The following is a 26255-nucleotide window of genomic DNA, read 5'->3' on the forward strand; positions in this document are numbered from 1 at the left end:
CTGAAGGAAATGAAATCACTATCTTGAAGAGATATCTGCACCCCATGTTCATTGCAGCATTATTCACAGGAGCCAAGACATGGAAACAGCCTAAGTGTCCATCAATGGATGATGGATAAAGAAAATGTAGTATATATATACTATGGGATATTATTCAGCCATAGAAAAGAAGGAAATTCTGCCATTTGTGGCAACATGGATGGACCTTAAGGACATTATGCTAAGTGAAATAAGTCAGACAGAGAAAGACAAATACTGCACGATCTCACTTATATGTGGAATCTTAAAAAAAAAAAAACCTCATAGAGTAGATTGGTGGTTGCCAGGATGGGGGTGGGGGGTGGGGTGGGAACTGGGTGAAGGTGGCAAAAGGGTATAAATTTTCAGTGATAAGATGAATAAATCTGGAGATGTCATGTATGACATGGTGACTGTAGTTAATAATACCGTATTGTATACTTGAAAGTTGCTAAGAAAGTAGACCTTAAAAGTTCTCACCACAAACAAAAAAAGATAATTATGGATGTGTTAACTAACCTTATTGTGGTAACTATTTTGCAGTATATACATATATCAAATCATGTTATACACGTTAAACCTACACAATGTTATATGTCAATTATATCTGAATGAAGCTGAAAAAAAAGATGCTTACTTAATGGCTGAGAGAAGTTATTAAAAGAATAAGAATAATAACAGACATTGAGCACCTTTAAAATCTTTAATATTATATTTAATATTGTATGTCCAGGCCGTGGGTTGATTTTCTTTTGATTTTATCATTTTTATACTAAAATGTTGTACTTACAAAGATATGATTTTTCACATATTTGCTTAAAATATAATGTGTGTCTCTACACATACACACGTATTTATAATTACATATATCTCATCTTCCGGCAACTGGATATTTTACTGCGATCTGTTGTAACGTGTACCCATATACTTAAAATTCTGTAATGCCTCCGTGCTTCCACTAGAGGGTGCTCTGTACCCGCAATTAAGAGCAATTAGGCCTGGGCAATGGATAAGGTCATCCTCAGTCAGAGCTCATGATGAAAGATGGGTGGCATAATCTCAACAAGTAAATTTTGACCTTGCTTATAGTTTCTCCTGTTTTCTACTCTAGAAATTCCAGACTGGACAGAACCTCAAAAAAAAATCACTTTGACCAAGGAAATGTAGCGTCCATCCTTCAAAAATAACTATGGCTCAACCACATAAAACAAGGGTTCTTATTTCAATTTTTTTTGATTAAATAAGCAATACTCACATGGTTCAAAATGTAGAAAAGGTAAATACCGTGAAGTCTCCCTCCCACCCTTTTTATACAGACTGTGTCTATTCACACTGTTTATCGCGTTGCCCCTTTTTTTGGTAACTCAATATATTTTGGAGACCATTCTTCACAATCCATAAAGAACCTCCTCATTCTTTCAGATGCCTCCACAGTATCCCACTGTATGGATGTATCATGATTCATTTTTCTCCTCTCCTGTTGGTAGCCATTTAGTTTTTTCCAATCTTTGCTATTTCAGATAACGCTGCCGTGATTAGGAAGAGAAAGGTGCTTTTCCAGCCTGTTCTTAAAGATGTGCAAGGTCATAGGCTTTTCCTGGTAGCCTCTCCCAGGCAGAACCTCTTAGCACCTCAGGAGCATCCTTAAATGTTGGAGAAGTCTCCACGGCTGAACGTCCTCCCAGTCTTTCCCCTCAGGTGCCCACTGATGTTTTACGCGTGGTCCCCTCCTCTCTCCATTTCTCTCTCACGACTTCTGCATCCCCACTTTCTCCTCACTGCCCAGCTTCTTGGGTTGGTTTTGATCACAGAGACTTCTGATTGCCTGTGATTGCCTTCTCCTCCCTATTGCCCTGTTACCTCTTGTGATTTGAAACCTCCGCCTTCGTCGCTCCTGCAGCGGGCTCTTCACCAAAGGTGGGCTTGCAGTGGGCACAGGTTCTTTTTTATTAAGAAAAATAAAGTGTTTTATTTTTTTAATACAAAAAGGATAAAGAGGAAGATAAACTTCGATAGATAATCTTACCACCCAGAAATATCTCCTGTGTGTATTCTGTTACATAGGTTTCCCATCTTTATAATCAACATGTGAGAATACTTACGTGTGTGTATATATGTGTAATTATTTACATCTTCTATATATGTAATACTGACCCTATATTTTGCATTTAATGTTATAAATCTTATAGAGATTTTCTCTTGCCATTAAAACTCTTGTAAACATTATTTTTAATGGTTTGCGTATTTACTTGCATGAGCCATAATTCACTTAATTTTTCTTTTGTTACACTTTTAGATTGCTCCTCTCCTTTTTTTTTTTTATTATAAATAAAGCTGTCAATATCCTTGCAAGTGCACGTTCTTGCTTGAGTCAGGACTCTGCCTTGCTATTGGGAATCCCAACTGGCCATTATTTGCTACCTTCTTCCGGTGATTATTTCTCTCAGACGTGTATTACTCTCTAGGCCCCCATGTTGCTTTGTCCCATGAGCTAGGGAGGCTGTTTTGAAAGTGACCAAGCGTTTCATGTGGTGCAACTGGACCAGGTTAAAGGGTTAGGGAATAGATTAACTTTTATTGTGACATATTACGTGCTGGGAGCTTTTGTATGTGTTCTCTCATTTAATTCTCAAAATGACCTTGTGTGAGGTAGTTTCATGTTCTCATTTTATAGATGAGGAAACTGAGGCTCAGAGAGGATGAGGAACTGGTTCAAGGTCACACAGCTAGCAAAGAACAGAGCCAGGATTTGAATTCGGGTATGCCTGACTCTCCAGCTTGCATTCACTAGACAGATGGTTCAGTAATTAAACTGGATTTCAAAATAGTTTGGTAGAGGCCAAAGCAGTGGGATGCTGGTAAAATGGCTCTTTGGAAACGAGAACAAAACAAAAACTTGATTTGTAGTGTTTGCCAATTCCCCTGGTCTAAATACTCCCACCATAGCTGACTTCAAGCTGCCAATGGTTTGACGATCCACTTATAAAATTCCTGGATGTGTAACAATCAGGGCACGTGGACACACACGGCTCCTGCATACCACGGGGCAAAGGTTTAATTACTTCCCCAGAGACATGTGTTTTCTGCACTCTGCGTTCCGATTGGTTAATTAAGTAAAAATGATGTCTTCCTTTCTGAGTTAACTGAGTCAGCTATATACATCTACGAAACCTTTCAAAAACCAGATTTTCATGGCATCTTTAAAGTTCTCTAAAGTTCACTTACTATCTAGGCCACATATCTCCCCACTATTGAGAAATTTTTTCCCACACGTGAGTGGCTCTCAGTGTTTGTGACTGACTCTGGGATTCCAATCTTTCTCAGAGCATAGGAATTAAGATCAAAAGACAGGCTGGTGATAAATTGTTAGGATGTGGTCAAAGATAAAAAGTTAATTCACCATGTCTGCACTTCATAGATTAGACTATCGTCAGAATATGTAATTAGAGCCCGCTACAAACGTGGTTTTAATCAGTGATGGAAATAGGTGGGTAGGGGAAATGCGCAGGAATTATTCCTAGGACTTTCCAGCACTACCAGGGGGAAAAAACCACTTGAGAAAATCCTAATGATTTAACAGTAATCGAGTAAACAGTTTCCATTCCCAACAGTGGGTTCAGGAAACCAGCTGGAGCCATTATCTTCGTTCAAGGCCCGTGGCCTGCCCCACTGGACATTTCCACCCATGGTGGCTCCGTGTGATGCCTGAGTTCCTGCTGAAGCCATCGCAGCCTGTTTAACACTGGTTCTGTCACTGCCATGTGGCAACACTGGATTAAGTATTCGTCACACTATCTTAGTGACTGGGGCAGGGGTCTGGGCATGGTCTGTACTTTTGTGCAGTGACTTTCTGGTGGTGGGAAGAACAGAGTCGAACAGCCATCTTTGGCGATTATTTAACCTTGGCTAGAGGATTTCCAGACATATCTGAGGTGTAGGGAAATCTCCGTCCCTCGACAGGGTAGGAGGAATTCCCATTCTCTTGGTAACTGACAGAGAATGATGGCTCTCTCCTCGTTGCCACCCTCCTCGTGATTGGCCACCTTATTGAAAGAGGAGTTCAATGAACTCTAGTTGGATTTTATTTCAAGAGTGTTTCCCCGGCACATGCTGACTAGACTCACGGGGTGGGTCACAGTCTGCGGCTGCGAGCGCCATCTTTTTTGAGCTGTACTTCACTGGGACAAGGAATGGACTTCCTACCTTACCTTTCCTACCTGCATCTGAATCTGTATTTAAAACAATAACAAAATCTGGCTGGTACCACGTAGGCAGCTACATTCTCTCACGAACACTCTGTAAGTTGTCTGGGCTCCCTCTAACTAGACCCAGGATGACTGCAATCTGCTTTCCAGCATCTTCGAGGTGTAGCCCTTTCATCCTTGCTCTCTGGAACCCTCTGCTCTCCTACCACACTCTCAACCTTGTTTTTAAGGAAAAGAAGTCAGGAGAAAGCTGTAGGGATGGCTCAGATCCTCCCAGGGCCTTATGAAGTGCGTGTCCTATTCACGGTCCATTTCAGTGAAACTATGCTGGGGGAGGTGAGCTATGGCCTTACCTTGCTCAGTGACAAAACAGTTTTTTCTCTTTGTTAACAGCCTGCCTGTCTTATTTCCTAGATCATAGAAGTGGAAAAGGGCAGCCATGTCACTGACTTGATTGCTTTTCTCCAGCCATGAGAAACATTGTCATCTGCTTCCTGAATCCCTCATTAGTGCTAAATTCCCAATTGGACTAATTCCTTCCTCTCTTCAAAAACATCACATTTTGATAATAGAAGATGTAGAGGGATGGGTGTGGTTCTTCGACAAAGGGGAACAATCAAAGCCTGATTTCTGCTTGCTAAGAGCGTAGTCTAGTTGAAAGGGATGTGTAATCATTTGGGGAATCAAGTCTGCTCTGACTCCGGGCTCCCTGGACCTTTCCATCATCTGGACGCCAGATAAAATACAGATGTTCTGAGCTAGAAACACAGCACCAGACTATTTTCCTCTTGGCTTGCACTGCTTCTCAAATGCCTGAATGCCAGACAAACTCATTTTCAGCATTTTGGTTCAGCTATAATTCACGGAAGATATCCCAATCTGGATTGAATGATTTTCTTCCCGGCTATGTCTCTGAAATTAGCCCTGTGCTCTCCGTGGGCTTTGGCTGCTGGGTTTGGGACTGTCTCTGAGCTGCTTTTCCTTTAAGTCACATGAGCAGCACTGTCATAGTAGACAGCCATGGACATCCTTCCTCTGAAACCCAGCAAGAGCCTTTTCTCCTTCCCCAGATCTATCACTCTCTCCAGCCCTTAGAAGACTCCTCCAGAGCAGACCTCCCTTCAGCTGCCGTAGCTTCTGCACTGAAATGACCTTTTTGCCAAATCCTTGCCTTGAAATCAGAGAGCATCTCTTGTTTTCGTGAGCGCCTCTGCATCGAATATGAGTCAGATTTTTCCAGCAGGAAGAGGATTTTGTTTTTAACCACCTCAGATGCGGAGAGGTCACTGAAAGTTTGTGATTACCTTGCAAGGAAGCCTGTGACTGAGGCTCCAATGTGAGGAGGCCAATCGTGCAGACTCAGGTAGGAATGAATACGCACAGGCTTTTCTGCTAGATTCCAGGATCCCGCACTTTCCTCCCTCCTGTCCCCTCTCAAGCCCTCCTCTTTTCCCATCTGCAACAGGCGAGGGCAAGTTTTAAAAGGCAAGCTTGCATGATGGCAAGCTCTAATAATCCAGCCAGAAAGAGCAACTGTTTTAGCTTCAGTTCCAATACTTTAGAGTTCTTCCTTATCTAACTGGAAAAGCCAATCCTACTGGTAACCATGATAAAGAGGTACATTAATGTGATAGAAGCTATTCTGAAATCTTTGAGAAAATAGTAGTCTGGCCATTTCCCTATATGACTCTCTTTGTGTGTTCCAAGGGCTACTCTACCCAGGTAGAAAGTCAAGTGGCCAGACCAATCTTAAGTTGCCCTTTGGGTTTTCCCTCCTGCCAAATGCCAACCAACTACAGCCTGCAACCCTCTCCCACCGTGAACATCAAAGAGGTCCCAGGAGTAGCTCAAACTAGATTCTCACTCTGAACTTTTGTTTCACTGCCCATCCTTCATCTCTTGGAGATCCCAAAGGCAAGGCTTAAAGAAGAGGAGGGTTGGGATGCAGAGGAGGAAGCTAGACACCTGTGATCTCTCTTGGGAGGCACATACCATTCCAGAATTTCCCTTCCACCTGGGTCTGGGTGGGACTCACACACGTCCCATTCAGCAGCCACAGTCCTTCTCGGCAGCTGCTGCACTCATCGTAGCCAAGGCCCGTGCAGGTTTTGCAGGCTCGGTGGCAGGGCTCACATTCTCCTATCTCTGGGTCGCCGTGGAGGCCAGGGCCACAGTTCCTCACACAACTGCCGCCTACATAAGAACACAGAGAGGAAGCATGAAGGCGGAACCCTGGCTGGCTTAGCTCAGTGCTCCGTGCAAGGCCAAGTTCTAAACAGGCCAAAGGGAATCTCAGGAACATTTTTGTTTGAGTTTATTTTTAAAGAAACCAAGATGGCATTAGCTTATTTCATCCAAGAAATGTGTCTTAAGAAATCCAACCCTTTGAGCCCTCTTTTAACTGAAAATTTAAATTGGCTCGAAGGGTTAAGAGCATAGAATAAAGAATTTTACATTCTCAAGGGCTTGAAAAACTGCAAATAAAATGAATCTCTGTATAGAGAACCACTGGGGATCGTTATGGGCTGTCTGCTCCACTCTCTCTCCCACAAACCTTCAAGAGCGCTGGGCTATTATTCTTCAACTGGAAGACTCACAGTGTATTACTTTCATAACTATCTACTTCTATCAAAGTCAATGAATTGAGCAAAACCTAAGACGAGGACCTCGTTTAACTTTTACAGTGCTCAGGAATATGTAGCATGGATTAAGTCTCAAGGAAAGAGTCATGGCCCTGAATATTGCAGGTGACTTCAATTCCAAAGCATTTGGATCTTCAGCATCCCCCCATTGCCATGCTGCATTCAGTCTTGTTTCCATCAGCTGGGAGATATTTGAAATTAATTAGTGAAATGAGAATTACGTTTCAGTAATAAAAGGAGAAGGAAGTACTCCCGGCTAATGTTTATTTTCAAACCAAATTAAAATTCCTCCTTGGACAAGAGGCACATGAAGACTCTGAAACCAATCAAATGAGTGCTCCCATTTCTGGGTAGAGCTCTGGAGCCTTGTTCTCATTTTGTACGATGCCATTTTTGGGCTTACCCAAGAGAAAGAAGCCCTCTTCACACCAGTAACACTCATTCTGGTCACAGCTGCCACAGTTGGTATCACATGCTTTGCATTCTAATTCTTCACTGTAGGTCTTCTCAGGACAGGCTTTATAGCAGTGGTGTTCAAACCTGGGGGAGAAGGCAGAGTTTCTCCCATGAGCTATGTTGACCTACTTCTCTTAACCACCATCATTTAATCTCCTTCTACATGTCTACCATCATTTTTAACAGGGGTTGATATTTGGGTTTCAGGGGAGAAAAGCTCCTCTCAGTCTGTATGCCCTCCAAACAAGTCATTAACCACTTGCCTCTGGACTCGGAGGACCGATTATCAGGGCAGCTGTGAGGAGGTTGGAGAGAAGGAAAGGGGTCCTGATATTCATTTACGGAGCACTGATTATGTGTCAAGTATTAACTCATTTAAACCTCCACACAAGCCCCATATGGTAGCTGTTATCTTTAATTTCTAGATAAAGGAACTGAGTCTCAAGATTCAGTGCTCAAAGTCTCATAGGTAGTTAAAGGTGGGACTAAGATTTTAATCAAGATCTGTTTAAACAGACTGCTTGTGTGCTTTTGCCACATGGCACCTGCGAGGGCTGAAACAGATCAGTGATGAGTTCAAATAGCTTACCAAAATGTCTGTAAGCCAATTGTTAATATTAACAGTGAAGTGCCTTAGCTTTTATGTATATATGTTTTTACACAAATTGTCCATTATTCTCATTCTACAGTAAAATGTTTAATTCAAACTCCACTGAATTACAGGCTCACTTGAAGGGGGAGTGGAATGAAGTTGAACTTTGCCCTTTGGTGAATTTCATAGCATCAACAAGATATCAGAGGAGAGCTTTGCATTTCTCTATTAACTTCTATTTACAGTGTTTAGTTAGCTGAATTCACAGTTACTAAATATTCTACAGGGTTATAAATGTGTGTTTCTGAAACAGCTATCTCATGTTTTACCCTTAGTGATATTGGGCGTGTTCCTTCAGTGTATTTGTTTCTCGAAGGGTTTTATGAAACATGCTCATTAGTGGGCGGTGGTAAGCTGGAGAAGCTGACAAGAGTGGTTCCAAAATTTGCCAGAGGATGCTCTCAGGTGACAGGAAGTAGGTGCAGGTTAAGAGGCGTGTTCTGGTGTCAAAATGAAGAAGGGTAGAGTTAGGCTGGAGGGATGCAGAGTGGTAAGAGGGACGAGGAGGAGAATTCTTCACCCATTTCTGCATGGTCACTATTTCTTTCTTTGAGTCCTGAAGTTCTCCTTCCTCCATTCTTGGAGGAACATTTTATGCCCCTAGCTGTGTGACCTCACCAAGGATTGCTTGCATTTCTGCTGTTCATCTCTGCTGGGGGCCTCTGTGGCAGGCCATATGCTGGCTAAATGCCAACTATGAACAGGCTGACAAATGACTTTCTGCTCATTTCTGTCATCTAGTCTACCTTACAATAAGCCAGCCTGGGGGCCTCTTCTCCACCCTGCCTCCCCTGTTTGAATGGAACAATAATTTAAATCAGCAGGTCAGGAGTGCCATAATATAGAGACAGTCAAAGTAGACAATAATAGGCTACTCTAGAAAACCTCAGTTAAAACCATAAGGTTAAGTAATGATAAGGTTAACTGATCGTTTTTAATATTTCAGCTTTTTGGATTTTCCTTTCCCTCCCATCCTTCTCACCCCTTTGAACATCTTCCCACCCATTACCCCACCTCAAGCTCCTGGAATCTGACAGAGGTGAAAGGCAGTGTGACGACAGGAGGAGTCGGCCCATCAAAGTTGAGGTGACCCAAATCTAGACCCCCCCACTAGCTTTGTGGTGCAATGTGAGGGAACCCATAGCCTCTCTGAGCTTCAGTTTTCTCTTCTGGAGAATAACATTGATCCCATGTCCCTGACAATCTTCATGGAAAGGCGAAGAAAGGAAGTAGATGTGAGAATCTGTCATCACAAAACTCCCCACTTCCTATGATGACAGGCAGGACTGTGAAGCCTCTGCAAAATCTGGGCCTCCCTTTTCTTTTCACCTCCCTTTCTTCGTTTTTCTTCCAAGATCGGCACCAATGTACCCTGAAAGGGAAACTAGACTAGAAACGGGAGGTGATGTGGAGACACACCATCTTTGCTTTGTAGATCTGTCTTAGGAAATTTGAGGAGGATAGTTATCCAGTGGTCTGTGTCTCTCATTACCCTGGGGATGATTAAGAACTAATGTAGCACGTGGCTTCATCCTGGACCGTCTGACTCCCATTAAGGACAAGGTCTCCATGCAGACGTTTGGAAACAGCTTGTGTGGGGTCGGGTATATTATTAAGGTCTGTCCATAAACAGCAAGGTCTGAATCTTGGTAACCCATGGCAAGATTCCTAGACACCAGTGTCAGTTGGGTGACTTCCAAGACCAAGAAAGAGAAGGCCTCCTTTCGAGGCAAGAGAACAGCTGGGCTCTTAATGCTAAATCCAAGAATTGTTCCTTAATAGCCTGACAGGGTTGAGTTGCTTCAGGCTGCAGGGCCTCTTTGCTTTAATCACTGGACTTTAGGATTAAATTAGTAATGCTTAAACTGCAGAAAAGTTAGTGCCATGAAAAAGAAGACCAGACTTACATGTAATACCCCATAGCGCATGACGTGCAGGTTCCTGGATCATCTGGAAAAAAATTATAAGAAGGAAAAATAATAATCATCAAGAGTTCATCATTTGGAAAAGTCGTGGCTTGAGACAAATAATCTTCTGGGATAGTTTCACGAAATGTACTCTGTAGAAATGACATTCGAACAGATTGCACCATTTTTTTGTTAGTAATAAGATATGTGCCATGATTTATCTTTTTCAAAGCTAGTCAAATAAGAGTTCTCATAATTACTTGGCCCTGACTTTCAAGAAGGAATAGGTCCAAGCTACTGGGTCCTCAAATTGCAGATCAACCATCCACATTAAGAAACTCCTGGCACCAAGCATGTCCACACACATACACATTGGAAGGGGCTGCAAGCTTCCCACCCTGAATGGTGGGTTTTCCGTGAGTTACTCCATCGCCTGCCAATGTGAGGGAGTGTCTTTTGGGAGGCTCCTTTGAAATCTGGACAATTACTTTTTCCCAATATAGTATTTACTTTGTGTTCCGCACTTCACAACCCTCTTAAAGAAACCGTCCTGTTCTCATTAAGTCTAATGATTCAATGTGTCCCTGTTGGCTCAGAGAAGGACTCTTTACTACAGCTTTTGGGGGACTTAATGAGAGAGAAAGAACTTTAAGAATCACCAGCTCACTTATTTCCCTCTCTCCTAACCCTCCCTGAAAGATGCTAATCCCCAGATCCAATTATTCAGGGAATTCTGCGACTTCCTCTGGACCAGAGTTCTTGGGAGTAACAGAGTTACACCTCCAGCAAGTTCTTTCTGTCATCCGACCTACACTCCAGACCTACACTTTCATTCTAATAGGAGATAGAAAACAATTGCTCCTCTTTAAAACATTCCTCTTGGTACACGAAGATTTTCTGTCACCTTTAACTTTAACCAAATAAAACTATGTCCTTTGAGCTTTGTGCCTAGCTTCCTCTTCTAATCTAGTCCAGGCTGTATTCTGGTTTTCACAAAGTCTGCCCCTTGTGGTAGAGTCAACATCGCCTGAATCTTCAGTCAAACATTCATCTTGGGTCGGAGTAGGCATGTTGCAAGACACTACTGTGTATTACACATAATACAACTAAGGCATTGCACCAAAAATTATAGTGGACAAATTTCTAGAAGAGGCTCTGCCATTCAAGCAGGGATCCCCAGAACCTTCTGGAAATCATCTAGTGATGATGCAGTGGAGAGGGCACTGGCCTGGAGACTGGTCTACCTGTTTCTAGTTTGAAGTTTTAACCCTGGCCTGACTGTCTTGCATTGTATAAACGTCACTGTACTTTCCAGGTCCTGGTTTCTACTGGTGTAAAATGAACTGGTTGGACAAGATAGTTGCTAAGCTTCCCCAAAAGCCAAAGATTCTGCAGCTCCATCTAGCAGGAGATGGCAAACTATGGCCCACCCAGCCAGCCATGCCCTTTCATTTACATACTGTGCATGAATGCTTTTGTGCTACAGTGTCAGAGCTGGGTAGTTGCAATAGAGATAGAAAATATTTACCATCTGCCACTTTACCAAAAATGTTTGCTGGCCCCTGGCTATAGTACTATTGGCTCCTGACTTTGTCATGCTCACCTTTGTTAGGTAACACAGGTATAAATGTTATTATCTTAACAGCTGGCCCCAGTGTGCCTCTTAGGGAGAAAACTGTATATATTTAGAAAAATACCCTCTTAAACTACTTGGGGTAGAAGTTTAATCGGAAGGACTGAACAAGAGCCAAGAGAACCAAGGAGATAGAAATGCCCTTCTGCAGGAGGCCATGATTTGCTCACGGAGGGGAATGGTTTTTATGTCTGGGTCCACATGGTTTGTTATAGGACGACTAGAGCATGACAGCGAAATGAACCAAAAGCCAGGCTAATTAAGTGCAATCAGGAGTCTGAAGCTAGAGGTGCCATGAAAAAGAAAAGCTCACTGGAATTCTTAGAATTCTTGGGGGAGGGTTTTAGGCTTCCATGGATTGGGGATCAGAATCCATTTTAGGGGGGTGCAAAGGCCCCAGTGATCACGAGTGTGTCCACTGGGTCAGTTTACTTCCTGCTACACGTCTGTGTTTGCAGCCATATTGTTTTCTATTCTGCCCCTAAATAAGTTGCTACTATTCAGCCCGCATTTGGGCAGATTACTTTTCCCTGCCTGTCCCCAGTGAACAAATTTGACTCTGACAGTTTTGCTAATTTGGCAAGGGCTGGGGAAATTCTAATCCTTTTCTCTAATGTTCTGGTCATCCCTCCCATCCAGGAACTTAATGAGTTTGCTCTTCGCTCCTTTAAGCAGGTCACTGATGAAAATATTAAACAGAACCAAGCCTCAGAAATGTGCATACCAATGTAATCCTGAGTTCAGGGACTTTTCCAGCCCAGTTGCTGGAAGTGGTACCTTTACAACAGTTTGCATAAATGAATAATGCATAGAGCAGAAATTCTGTCTTGTAACAACTTATGAATGCCCATTAGTCTTTCTCATTATTACCAGTTGTTCTAAAAACTAAGAACTATTTTTAAAGTTTTTCCACTCCAGAAGATCCACCAGTCAGACATAAGCTAAATGGATTTAGCTTGACCACTGAGAGGCAGCTGTTATGGGATTAAGGAAAGGTAACAATCCCAAACCTAGAGGTTGACTCTAAGTCATCTTGGCATTTGGATGGTGAGGAGGGGTGGCTTAAGGAGAAAGATGAACTTTCCTGGCTTCTAATGTGTGTGTGTGTGTGGGGGGGGGCAGGAGAGAGTCTAAACAAGCTAGAATTGCTAACTGTCTTAGAAGGTGTTATCCAAAGTACGATGTTTAAATAGCTCTGGTTGTTTGATCTTGTCAAACTTTTGAGCTGAGAGAGCATATTTGGAGGAGGGATGGGGCAATTTCAGTCAGAATTCAGAGAGAGAACCTCACACATTTGGCAAAAAGCCTTCAGTAGTGGTCACTGGCTTCTGGCTCCTCACATCCCGGCTAAGGAGAATGTGTGAGCAGATGCCTTGTCAAGACAGGGACACAGCCTGTCTTTCTTGAGAAAGCTCATTTTTATTGTCTCATTTTTATGGGGGGGCGGGGGGGTTGGCAAGACCACAGTGTCCACTCTGTCTGGAGAGGTCATCATGACCCTCTGTGTCACCCTTCCACTGTTTCCTTGGCAATCACAGGGCTGGGATTCATCACAAATTCACTGTCCTCAAGGAGACATTGACTTTTGCTGTCATTGTCACCTTCAGTGGTTAACTTACGTTCTCAGCCATTTTATTTTGTTCTCAGTAATACCTATAGCCTTCACCATCGAGCATGGACGGATCATGGCCGTGTTCTGTACATTCGTGTGTTGCTTAACAATAGGGATATGTTCTGAGAAATGTGTCCTTGTGCAAACATTATAGAGTATACCAAAGGGGAACAAAATTTGCCACTCCAAAATGTGACTCTCTAACATGAGGACAATTTTAGACTGATTATTTTTAAGAAACAAAAGACTCAGAAAGTTTTTTTTGTTACCTCCCCCTTAACTGCCTAAAAGAATTCAGATAAAAATCCTGTCTCAGGAAGCGAGCTATCACCTTAGCATAACATATGTGAGGTAGCAGACAGGGAGGAACCTAGAAAAGCCTGTTTGTTGGGCTCCCCTCTGTGTTCTTCTGTTTCTGTGTGGCCAAACACTTGTTTTTCAACCTTTGCTCCTTTTCACCTAGCTGTGAATTGCCTTCCTTCCTCATGAAGTCCCTGACCCTCCCCACCCCAACATCTTCTTTTGTCTTTAGCTGAGGGTGATATTTAAGGTGAGAGCTTCAGCCATTTTGGCGAGTTACTCGGTTTTCCTGGTTTCTCCCATGTGTAACATGTTATTAAACTTTTATTTGTTTTTCTCATGTTAATCTGTCTCACGTCAATTTAATTTTTAGACCAGCCAGAAGAACCTAGAAGGATAGAAGAAAATTTCTTCCTCTCCTAAGTACTTATACAAACCTAGATGGTATAGCCTGCTACACACCTATGTTATATGGTACTAATCTTATGAGACCAAGGTTGTTAATGTGGTCTGTCATTGACCGAAATATTGTTATGTGGTGAATGACTGTACATCATATCTACAAAATGTGTTGGAAAGGGGATATTTTAAACTTGAGATGGAATTGAATATTTAACAGTGTCCAGAGAAAAATAATTTATTTTTATGGTTTATATAAACTTTGAGTCACATAATTAAAGATACATACAAGCTAAAATAACTCTAATTTGCTTTTTCTAATTTTATTGTTCTTATTTTATGTTTATTTTTCATTTGGGGGAGACAGAAGAAACTTTGTATCTTAAGAATAGCCCTTTATCATATAATATCTATAATGTTAGGAAGAATAAACTCTCTGCAAAAAGGGGAGGAAGTTCATTTCAAGGTGCTGCTAACTTACCTTTGGCTAGTTCTTTCAAGACATATTTTTGGGCGTCTAGGACTTTCATCCATACCCCATGCTAGCCAGCTCTCCCTCTGCCGCTGCCTATTGAAACCCGTCTGTCCTGTGTCCCATTATAGCAAAGACCTACTAGGTTACTGCTTTGGGATGATAGACTAATGGACATATTAAACCTGGACTCTTGGGAGGCTCCTAGGCTCTCACTCACCTCAGTCTCTTCTCAGGTGTCCTAAATTCGTTCAGCTCCTTCTATCTTGACCTCTTTGGCTGGAACTATAAATGTGCCATAAAATGGCACCCACCTTATTATAATTCAACATACCCCGAATGCTTGCTTTTCCCAGATGATCTCAACCTTTTAGCTCACTCACCTTCCCAAGTCCAATTACCTATATCCTAGGCTCTACCAAACCTGGGGCTCTATTCACCTTCTCTGTGCCTCCCACACTTAGGCAACGTATTACACCAAACTGCTGCTCCATCCATACTTCATAGGTTTCTAGCTCCAATAACTCTCCAAGCTCCATCAAGAACAGAAATCTAAAGTAGTAATCTCCATACATTTTTGATTGATCACCCCATTGTTTTAAAAAAAAAATTAGCCTGTGCCTGTAATGCATATATGTGTGTGGATAAATTATTTATATGTACTGGTGCAAGGATACTTTACATATATTAAAAAGGTTTGCTAAAGTAGAAAATTTAAGAGGATAACATAAAAATAATTGTGATTACAAGTTCTATATTTTTCTGTAGCCCAATGGGTTGTCTTCTACACCTCTCCTTGGAGACCAGTGACTCAGGCCACACCTAACCAAATGCCACATCTGAGCTAATGAATTCATACATTAACCTTCCAAAAGTATGTTTAACATTTCATCCCTTAAAGTTATAACTGGAAGGAATGGCTCTCTGATGGGTTCCTTCATCTGCATGTATAGAAGGAGCCCCTGCATTTGGCTTCCAGCCCTTCCTTATTTGTAGACAGACCATATGATTCTAATTAACTTGCTCAACTAGCATTTTTGGGTTGAGAGATAAGTTGAAAATATAGATATGAATGAACATGTCTGAATAATAAGACTAGATTCCACTTTTCCCACATCTCCACCACCCTCTATAGCTTTACTACCTAAAGTTGTTCCCCAGAACAAACTTTCTAGTTGAAAAGAATCAATGATCATGTCCCTATGAAAGACAGCCTAAAAGTTCATCTGTTGGACGTAGGTTAAAAAAGTATGGTACATTTATACAAAATGGGCTGGTAGACAGCCATTAAAATTCTGTTCCTCAAGAGTGTTCAATGACATGGAAACATTTTCATGAGAGATTATGAGAAAGGATGATAATCTATATGTAGATATGTATATAGTGTATGTCTAGCTATCTACCTGAATAGATATGGCTTTATCAACAATCAAGGAAAAAAGCTAAAGTGTTAACAGTAGTCATCTCTGTCTGATTTCATTTATGTATATGTATATGTTTCTATATTTTCTTAATAAATGTGTGTTATAGAATTAATTAGAACCAAAAATGCTATTAAGGAAAGACAGAAAGTGCTCAGGTTATGAGACCCAGGGTCATTTGGGCCACATGTTTGGACACAGTCTCCTCCCACGGGTCTCCCCAAGGGAGCTGGGTTTTTCGTTATGGTCTTCATTTTCTGTCCCTTTCCTGCCGACTTCTATCTTCTCATCTTTCCATTTTGTCTCTCAGAACTTCTTAATTCTACATCACCAGGACAAGACTGACGTTCTTCCACGATGTGGTTAAAATGGTGGCAGATGTTTATACAAACTCCTTTTAAAATATTCACTTTTAATATATATTGCTTTTCTGATAGGATTCTGTAAAGGAGGCAGATGACTAGGCCCTGCCTCAGACTCACTCAGCAGACTAGGATCTGTCACAAGTATTCTTAGACAATTCCCGTTTGGAGCTCTTGCAGCCTTGTTGGAGCATCAGCAGAATGTCCACCCCCTACTGAGATGTACTACTGCTCCGTCTGAGCAGAGAGAGAGCATTACAAGCAGCCAGCACATAATTTACTTTGGGAGATAATTAACCACATTGTCAATAATGCATATTTTCCCGGAGTAAATATGTACTTAGTTATTAGACGATGCTGTACAAATTTGTAGGAGAGTCACTGACATTCTTCAATCCATCCAAGGATAATGAACTGGGTAAGAGATTTATATATTCCCAAAGAGTGCAGCTAATTATAAGCCTCAAATTGCACTAAAAAGTACATAATTCAAATAGGTCTTGTCCTTAGAATTGCTTTAAATAATTAACACTCAAATACAAAATGGACCCTATGACAGCTTTGCCAAAGCAGAAGATTTTTCTGGAGGGTTCAGTGGTGCTGGGATACACAGTATTTGGTTGGGGAGACTGTTGATGATTTTCAATCATTTTGTCCTTATTGGTGTCCAAGGACAATGAAAAAATATTTGAATTGGCAGTAATGCAAATGGTGCAGCTGACAATGGGGCACAACCCCCTGGAGGGACATAGTAGTAGAAGAGACCTGAATAAATAATCTAAATCATTGTCTACAAATGTTGGCTAAAAGAGAGCTCAGTTCTCTATTGGACTCTCATCTTTACCACATCCTCTGATTCCAACAATGGAATGTCATAATTGGCAGGCTGTTTGTGGATTTTCACCCTTCTCTAGGCTGACTAGCACGTGGAAGTGATGTACAAATATACACAGCTGAGGGCCTATAAGGACTGCTCACTACAGCTGTATGTTCATTCACTTATTCATTCTGGAGCTTACATTTTAGGGAGAAGAAAGACAATAAAAGAAAAATCAGGTAATTATTAAAATGTAAATAAAATGTAAATCTGCAATAAATGCATGAAACAGCCACTAAAATGCAAGCTCTCTGCAGACAGTTTGTTTTGTTTTGTTTTCTTGTGCCTTAGTACCAAGAGGATTGCCTGGCACAAAGTAGATGCTCCAGTAATATGCATTGAATGAAGAAGAGACACACAAAAATAAGTACATCAATTCAGATAGAGAGTTAGAGAGTGATGAGACTGGAGTGGAGAAGAGATGTCTTGGTTTAGATAGGCTAGTTAGGGAGAGAGCCTTTTAAGAATTGACATTTGAGTAGAGATTTGAATGATGACAAGGAGCTAGCCATGTGAAGTTCTGAGGGCACAGTGTTCTAGACAGAGACCAAGAAAAGCCTGATCTGTTCAAGAAACATCAAGAAGGCCAGTGAGGCTGGAGGGGATGAAGAGAAAGGAAGAGAGTCAGGAGATGAGGCCAAGGTCATGGGCAGGATCAGACCAAATATGCTCTTATAGGTCAGGGAAAGAGGTTTGCATTCTAATCTAAGAGTAATGGGGAGACAGGAGAAGCTTTATAGAAAAGATCTGATGTGATCTGATTTACTTAAAAAGATCACTGTGGGTGTTGTAATAAGTAGAAAATGACTTATTTAACTGTAGAAATGGTTACATCTATTAAATCTTGCAAAACTAGGATTACATGTAACACATTTGAGAAACACTTTTTTTCCTGAGGAAGATTCACCCTGAGCTAACATCCGTGCTAATTTCCCTCTACTTTTTAGTATGTGGGCCACCCACACAGCTTGGCCACTAATAGAGTGGTGTAGCTCTGTGCCCAGGAACTGAACCCTGGCCACCGAAGTGGAGCACACTGAACTTAACCACTAGGCCACTGGGGCTGGCCTGAGAAACACTCTTTTAAGGAATATACTAGAGGAGAAATGATTAGGGATAAACTAAGACCGTGAGTGCAGTAATGAAGAAGAATCAGAGTGGAGAGAAACTAAAAGGGTAAAATCAAGATTACATGATAAAATGTGGGAGGTGAGGAAGCAGGATGACTTCCTGACTCCTGCTTGAGCACCTGGATGGATGGAAAATGAGGACCACTTAGCAGTGAAGTGGACTTAGGAGCAATAATACTTAACTGATCATGTACGATAGTCCATATACTGCTTTGATATTATAAAGAGTATATACAGATAAGAAAGGCAATCTCTACCTTCAAGGAGTTTGCAATCTGATGAGGGTACAGTAATAAACAAAGCTAATTAGAGAAGAAACCGCAATGTGGCAAAATGTAGGGTAGATAAACAAACATCTAATCTAGCACACCACAGAAATATTTGTTTAGGACCTGCAAGAAACCAAATTATAATTCTCCTTCTTTCTTCCTGCTTACCTAGTTTTTATCTCTCTTTTTGGATGGAAAAACTCAAAGCATTCTTATTATAGTTAGAGTTGCCAGATAAAATACAAAATTGAAAGGTGAACCCAAGGACTACAGTTTCAGTGGTAAGGATGAACGAAAAACAAACTTGCCAAGAGAAGGGGACAGCAAAAAAACATCATCTTGGTCTTGATCTTGGCATTGGGTAGATTACAAAACAACAAAAACCCCCAACAAAAAGCCAGCAACAACAAAAAACCTCCTCTGAGAATTGTAACCATAAACTGGATCTCACATTGGTTTATAATCAGAATTCATGTTATCTCTGTGTTCTGGAACATCTCAAAAGGAAAATTCAACTTAAAGTAGTCCCAGGTAGGTACCTGAGGCAGTTGGTAGAAGCAAATGCAAATCCTCTCTAGAGGAATGTAGTCTTAACCCAGATCTGAAAGTATTCTCATGGGTAAATTTTCAAGAAAATGGTCACAGTTTAAAAACATAACCCACACAAGGAAATCAGGTACTGTGAAAGTCAGCAGAAATAACACATAGCAGAATCAGACCCACAGAGACTACAGATCTTGAAATTATCTGACACAGTTTATAAAAATAACAAATATTTAATGTTTTTTACAAAATGAAAGAGCAACTTGAAACCAGAAAAGTAATCAAACAGTTTTGAAAAGAACCAAATATAACCTTTACAAGTGAAACATAAAAATTGGAATTTAAAACTCAGTGGGTTGATTAAACAGCAGATTAGGCATAGCAGAAAGAAAATTAGCAAATTCAAAGATAGATACAAAGAAAAGCTTGGAAATTCAGTCCAGAAAGACAAACAGATAGAAAACAGGAAAGAGAAATAAGAGATATTGAGTTTAGGATGAGAAGGTCTAATATGTGTCAAAGTTCCAAAAAGAGATAATAGAGAGAATGGGAAAAAGGCAATATTCAAAGAGAATAGAATGTCTGAGAATTTTCCAGAATTGTTAAAAGATACCAAACCAAGAAAAAGTATCTGCAAGAAGACCCACCATACTAAAATTGCAGAATAATCAAGAAAACAAACAGCTTAGTCTGTGGAGAATGACAAAGAGACGGTGTGTAAGAAGAAAGAAAATACCTTGAGAAGAGGACTTGAAAATTTGGTGGATGAAAGAGCATCAGTCATTTTAGAAACACAGTGGCAGAAAGATCTTTGAAATTTTGATGAAAGATTTGGAATCATAAAATATAAGAGCCACAAGTGAACTTAGCCTCAAGGCCCAGCTCAAATGTCATAAGAGTATGAGGCATTTTTGTTTGTTTCTTTTGAGTCCTTTAGTTCATCTGACAGAATGAATCTTTTTTCTGAGCTTCTGATAAACTTTGTATTGAGGCTGCAGCTGTCATCCACGTAGGGTGTAGTGAATTGCTAATGATCTGCCATAGTCAGGGAATAGAGCTTACTCATCTCTGCAAACCTAGCGCCTAGTGTTAGGCACAGCATTAATTCATTCCTTCCACAAATATATTTTGAATCCTACCAGGACTACAGTGATGACTAATTCCTTGTACAATATGGAGCTCAGGGGAGAATGCAGCAAGTAAAAAGATCTTGCAATGAATGCTGTGTGATCAGTGTTACCAACGGGATTATGAGCGATTTACTAGGAAGAAAATAGGGTGATACCTAAACCGGGGGTAGGGGTGTGGTGGGGATGGTGGGGAGCGCAGTAATAGAAGGGTTTCTTGAAGAAGTGAAGGCTCACGTGAGAACTGAAAAATGAATCTGAGGGAGAGAGGGTAGAATCCTTTCCATGCGGAAAGGCCTGAAGGCAGAGAGAGCTAAATAAATGAAGATAATTCCTTTAGTAAAAGGGCTCATGAGGTTCCCCTTGAAGGAACTATAGAGGGAGTGACAAGATCTTGTCAGAATACAGTACAGTTCCTCTTACCTTCAAAACATACAGGTTTTTTAGTAAAAGAATGGGAAAAGTACAAAAGCGGGCTGCAAAGAATTTGGGGTAGCGAGTGTAAGTAGATGTTGGGGCTCAAGGAAGCAAGAAGAGACAGGAGAGAGAAGACTGAAGAGAGTAGTGGCTGGGTCAGGAGAAGCTGTATGTCATGCTGGGAATACAGACTTTATACAGAGCCATGAGAAATCATTTTAGATTTGTAGGCAGTTGTTATGATCAGGTTTAAATTTTAGAAAGCACACCATTATTGCAGTATAGAGAGTGGATTTTGAGAGTAAAGGAGCACAAAAAGACTAGAATTAGGGAGACCAGTCAGAAGACAATTACAGTATCCATGTGAACTATGTTGGTGGCCTGAACTCCAGTGTTGTAGTGAGACGGGCTGAAGTGGACAGAGGGAAAAATATTTAGGAAGTAGAAATGACTTGGTGGCTGTTGTAGGTTGAATTATGTCCCCCAAAACAATATGTTCAAGTCCTAACCGCTGGGATCTGTGAATCTGACCTTACTGAACAGGATCTTTGCAGATATAATCAAGTTAGACTGAGCTACTGGATTAGGGTGGGCCCTAAATCCAGTGACTGATGTCCATACAGGAAGGCCACGTGAAGACAGACACAGAAGGAAGATGGTCATGAGACCATGGAGGCAGAAATTAGGGTGACGCAGCTGTAAGCCAAGGATTGCTGGCAACCACCAGAAGATAGGAAGAGGCGAGGAAGTGTCCTCCCTTAGAGCTTCTAGAAGGAATCTACCCTGCTGACTCCTTGATTTTGGACAACCGGCCTCAAGGACTGTGAGAAAGCTCATTTCTCTTGTTTTAAGCTGCTCAGTTTGTGGTACTTTGTTACAGCAGCCCTGGGAAACTAATACAGTGATATAGTGAATGTGTGAGGGACACCATTTCTCTCTGTGTTTCTGCCTTGATCTTCACAATATTGGAAAGACAGCTACTAGTTCTCCTTTCTAATTCCCCTACTTCTTTGTAATGGAAAGGGGAATGCTTTATCATATATGAGTCATGAGTTTGAGAGAAGGAACTCAGCGTGCCTAACTGAGTGAGATGGGAGTTTAATCAGAGTGGGGGAGTGTTAGAAAGCTCACTTTTCATAGATCTAATTCACATTCTCCATTTTAGTCTTTTAAGGAATCAAGTTGATACTTTGATCTTTTTCTGTATGACTCCCCTCCTGCTCCTCAATCTTAACGCTCACTTGGTTCTAAATTGTGGAGAGAAGTATCTCTAATGAAGTCCAGACAGAGAGAGGGAGAGAGAAAGGGTTTCCTAGAATTTTGACTTGAGCAGCTGAGTGATGCTGTATTTGGAGCCATACATCTCAGGAGAAGAGATTGTTGGGAACACTGGTGGGAGATGACAGCACGTAAGAGGAGCTGGATATGTTTGCTGAATTCCAGGTGGTCCAAACTCCTCATTTTAAGCATGAGTGAACTGATCCCTGAGGAACCTCAGTCACTTGTCCAAGGTCATGCAGAACAAATGCAGATTTAGAAACTTCTTTTCCTATGAATGCCAAGTGATTTCTCGATCTCCTTCTCCACACATCCTCTATTTAAGACTACATACCCCAGCGTAAAAATATTCACACATCCACTCTGAAAGACCATATTATGCAGCCTTGCTATCCTGTTCAAGACCATTGACTCCTGTACAGATTAGCAAAGCCAACATCACATTGTCAGCTAAAGAATGTCTGTCCAGGCCGTAGGCCTTGGGACTCTTTGGCTGGGCCTTGTACCAACAGTTTACCCAAATCATTCAATTAAGAGCCCTCCGCCCCCTATGAGGGGTCCCCAGGATATTTCATCATTGCAGTTTTCATTTCAAGACCTTGCTTGGAATCTCCAATCTATTCAGGATACTCTGCCAAAGTTGAACTGCCTGGAGCAAAACAGAACAATCTTTTGGATACTGAAATAAGTGTCCGGTGCTGCTGGAGCCAAGCTGGAGAAGGCAAAGGAACTGGGCGTGCAGTCCCATCGAAATCATATTTTTTATTACCTCTCCATTCAGACAACAAGAGAAGGTTACGGAAAGCATAACCTTTCATTTCCTGACTCTGCTAGGTGCATTTCACATTCTCAGCATCCAAGGAAACTCTCCAACTAAATATATTGTTAGAAAAAAGGAAAACCAAGACAACGTGCATTTATCTCCCTTGCTGCCTAAACAGAAACAAAACTGCTGAAAAACAAAATTTATTCTCCAACAGACATATTTTCTGGTCGTTACTTTTTGCCCGAATAGCTGGTTTGTGTAAACAAACTAAGGCTTATGTAAACAAGTCCTGTTATCTGGGGGAAAAAAAATCTGAGTCATCTTGTGTGATATGCTCTTAAAACAAAAAGAGCCTCTTACGTTTAAAAAAAAGTATTTTGAAAGACTCTGCCTATTCATCATCAAGAATATTTTAAAGAAGTGATGTTTTCTTTTGTGTATCTTCACGTCGCTATAGCAACTGGATCACTTTCTACTCATTAATCAGGAGGCACCAGCCAGAGAATTCATCCTTCCCTCTAGGTTTGGAGTCTTTGCCTGTTACTCTACCTTTTTAAAACTTCACAGATTTTGGAAATCGTTTCCTTCAAAAATGTCTCCCTTGATCTGAGAGTTTTGCTGTGTTTAGCGTCTTATTCATTGCTGCACATTTTCTCTTCTGTGTGATTTGATGGTTTCTATGGACTACTAGGTACATTTTCATTGCTCCTTTCTCTTTACTTCTGTGCTTTTATTTCTTACGGCCAAGTCCGAGTCTACAGGGTTGTGTAGTAGATTAAACAGAAACCCTTCCATTTCCTCTTCCTTACTCATACCGTCAGCCGGAAGTGCTGTGTACAGTTAGAAATGGAGTTTTGGGGGCTGGCCCGGTGGCATAGTGGTTAAGTTCTGTGCTCCGCTTTGGCAGCCCGGGGTTTGCAGGTTCAGATCCCGGGCACAGACCTATGCACTGCTCATCAAGCCACGCTGTGGCAGCATCCCACATACAAAAAAGAGAAAGATTGCCACAGATATTAGCTCAGCGACAATCTTCCTCAAGCAAAAAGAGGAAGATTGGAAACAGACGTTAGCTCAGGGCCAATCATCCTCACTAAAAGAAAAAAAATGGAGTTTTGTTTCCTTTAATGCTCTTTCTAATTTCCTCCTCCTTCTCAAAAGTCAGCAATCCCCATCTCGATTTTCGTTAGTAATGCTTGGACCTGCTGAAACAGTGATGAGTGATGAGCGCAATTTGTGATCATTTGATGGCTGAAGGATTCAGTGACCATCCTTCCCGAGGTCCATACACTCTTCTGCATACTTGGTTTGCATACCAATTGCTGGATAACTCTAAACATCACACAACATAGTGAAGGAGGACCTTGGAGTGCCTGTGGTCCAGAAGCTGCTAACTGGAATCTAGTTGGCAGAAACGTGTTGTTGGCCAGCACAGTGTTGACCCATACTATGTTTAAAAAAAACAAAAGATTTCTCATAAAAGTCTGGATTACCTCAAGTTCTGCCTGGAACAATCAACAAGGGCTGAGCAGCGAATAACTCCTCTGGATGGGCATACCCCTGTGGGCCTGACTCTCCAGCTGGCCCTCCTGATTGTGGCACCTCCCTGGCACCTGTAGGTATTTGAATTTAGGACCCTTGATCTTGTTTACCTTCTACCCCTCTCCCCAATTTTTATGGATAAAGAAACTGAGACTTAGACTTTTTAGGACTTGGCCAAAACCGAAAGCTAATTCATGGTAGCTTGAGAACCAAAATCAGATTTACTGACCACTAGCCCAGTGCCTCAAGTTCTTTGAAGATCAAAACTACATCTTACAGTGTTTCTCCTGCTGAGTGGAAATACACTTTAAACTACGACTGAGAGCTACACAAATCCATGCAGACGATCACCAGGAAATGTTGAAACAACTCTTGTCACTGTGGGCTTTTTGAAAAACACTCTGCATAGTTTTTAGAATAAGAAGGGAATTATTTTTCAGGTATAGAGAAACACCTTGCCAGGTACTAAGCCTGTCTATCTGTAGATGAGTCGAAGAGGATGGGCAAGAAGAAGGGAGAGAACCCTAAGTACATTCTCCAAAAGTGGTAGCTTTTCAAGATTTTTCAAATGTAATGTAATAAATTGATCTGAGAGCTAGGAATTATGAACAAGATGCAAGAATGTTAGAAGCAGCACCATGAGCACAATGCTGATTTATCTAGAGAAGGTAATGAAAGATTGTGTATATTTTTCTGTTATTTGCTCACCCACCAATTAATGAATGGTGCGTGTCCTGGTCTCCAGCATACAATGAGTCTATCTACTCCTCCAATCCGTGTTAGAACATTGCTATGCCTATGCTGTAAGGGTGGGCCCCAAGCACGTGTGTGTGTGTGTGTGTGTGCACCCACAAGCATGTATGTAGGTTTTGTGAAGGTGGGAAATGAATTACTGAGCAAAAAGTAACACTCTTCTATTTTTGAGAGTCCTTTCTCCCTGTATCCATTCCCAAAGAGAACAAAAATTAGTGAACAAATCCTGGTTCTTTTGATGCCACAGTAAATGCAGGGAAAAGTTGACCATAAAAGAGAACTCAGGCTGTGGTAATACTTAATCTAAACAATTCATGGGGAAATGAACCCATTATCATAATAAAAATAAAAGCTCAGCACCTGCCAATGAGGCAGCCCTCCACAGAGACATCATGTCTTGCAGGGCCTTGCAGGGCTGGAGATGCACTGTGGCAGTCCCTACAATGGCCTTAACACAGGAGCTTTGTGATGACAGAGAAAAGATTCCATGGAACAGCCGAACACCCGGTCTGCACAAAGCCAAGCTCTTCTTCCTAACGAAGCTCCTGTGAGCACTCTAACAGCATTCCAGTGGCGCTTAGGTCTGAAAACAAGAGGCATTTCACAGTATGATTAAGTGGACACAATAACACATAAAGCAGAAAGCAGGCTGCCGATTATCTGCCGAATTTGGGGAGCTCTCTGCCCCACCATGAAATACCTTAGATTGGCTGTCTATCTAGTATGATTCTTTCCGATAATTGCTGGCTATGTCTTCCCTTCATTTCTTGTTTTATGGGGCTGTTTGTTCTGTGAAAACTCTTCTATTTTCCTTCTCCATGGCATGGGAACACCCCAGGACTCCTCTGGGAGTTTGCAGGGTTCACTAAGAGTTCCATTTTATAAGGCTGGCTGTTTTGCAGTCAGCTGAGATTCCTCTCTCAGACACTGCAAAGATTGTGTCTCCAGGGCCATTGTTCCTCCTGCCATTTTACAGCCCTCCAGGGGCCTTCATTCATATTGGCAGGTGATAAGCTATTTTCAAGCCATGGGTAATCATAGTAATTCAGCATTTTTCCTTATTAGCGCCTCTCAATGAGGAAAGTGCACGGACGCTGCTCATCTGTGCTGTCTCTTTTCTCTAGGTTTAAAGCTTTTATGCTCCAGATGGGCTATGTTGTTAGTCCAAAGGGATTAAATGAAAGAGCGTCGACCAATCTTTCTAATGGTCACAAATTACACGGATAAGAATGGTCAGCATTCCTTTCTTCGCTTTGAGAGAAGCCACGGACCTTGTAGGAAAGCCATTGTTATTTTCATTCCTGGTTCTTGAGACACTTTTGAATGAGACATTATCAAATGATAAGGCACACGTGGGTGCCTAAGTGTTGGTGATGAGGCAATTTTCCAGAACACTGATGCATTTTAGGAATCTCCAGTATTTCCTAAAAATTTTGGCACTGGTGGAAGGGGGCCGAGCTTGACCACAGAAGGCTCA

General features: G+C 41.5%; 1 protein-coding gene across 3 annotated transcripts in view; it reads right to left on the minus strand.

Moving 5' to 3' along the window:
• PCSK5 (proprotein convertase subtilisin/kexin type 5) overlaps positions 1 to 26255 on the minus strand; it is a 436496-nt gene that overhangs the window by 56905 nt on the left and 353336 nt on the right. For 2 of the 3 annotated variants that reach the window (XM_008515632.2, XM_070590114.1), the window contains exons 25-28: positions 9881 to 9923; positions 7269 to 7405; positions 6216 to 6416; positions 1879 to 1959 (exon numbers count right to left, since the gene is read on the minus strand). In XM_008515632.2, the coding sequence (XP_008513854.2) occupies positions 1879 to 1959; positions 6216 to 6416; positions 7269 to 7405; positions 9881 to 9923 (462 nt within the window). The remainder of the gene's footprint in view (positions 1 to 1878; positions 1960 to 6215; positions 6417 to 7268; positions 7406 to 9880; positions 9924 to 26255) is intronic. The other variant, XM_008515633.2, reaches the window with a different exon arrangement.

Source organism: Equus przewalskii, chromosome 22 (genome assembly GCF_037783145.1).
Source record: "Equus przewalskii isolate Varuska chromosome 22, EquPr2, whole genome shotgun sequence".
NCBI classification, from domain to species: Eukaryota; Metazoa; Chordata; class Mammalia; order Perissodactyla; family Equidae; genus Equus; species Equus przewalskii.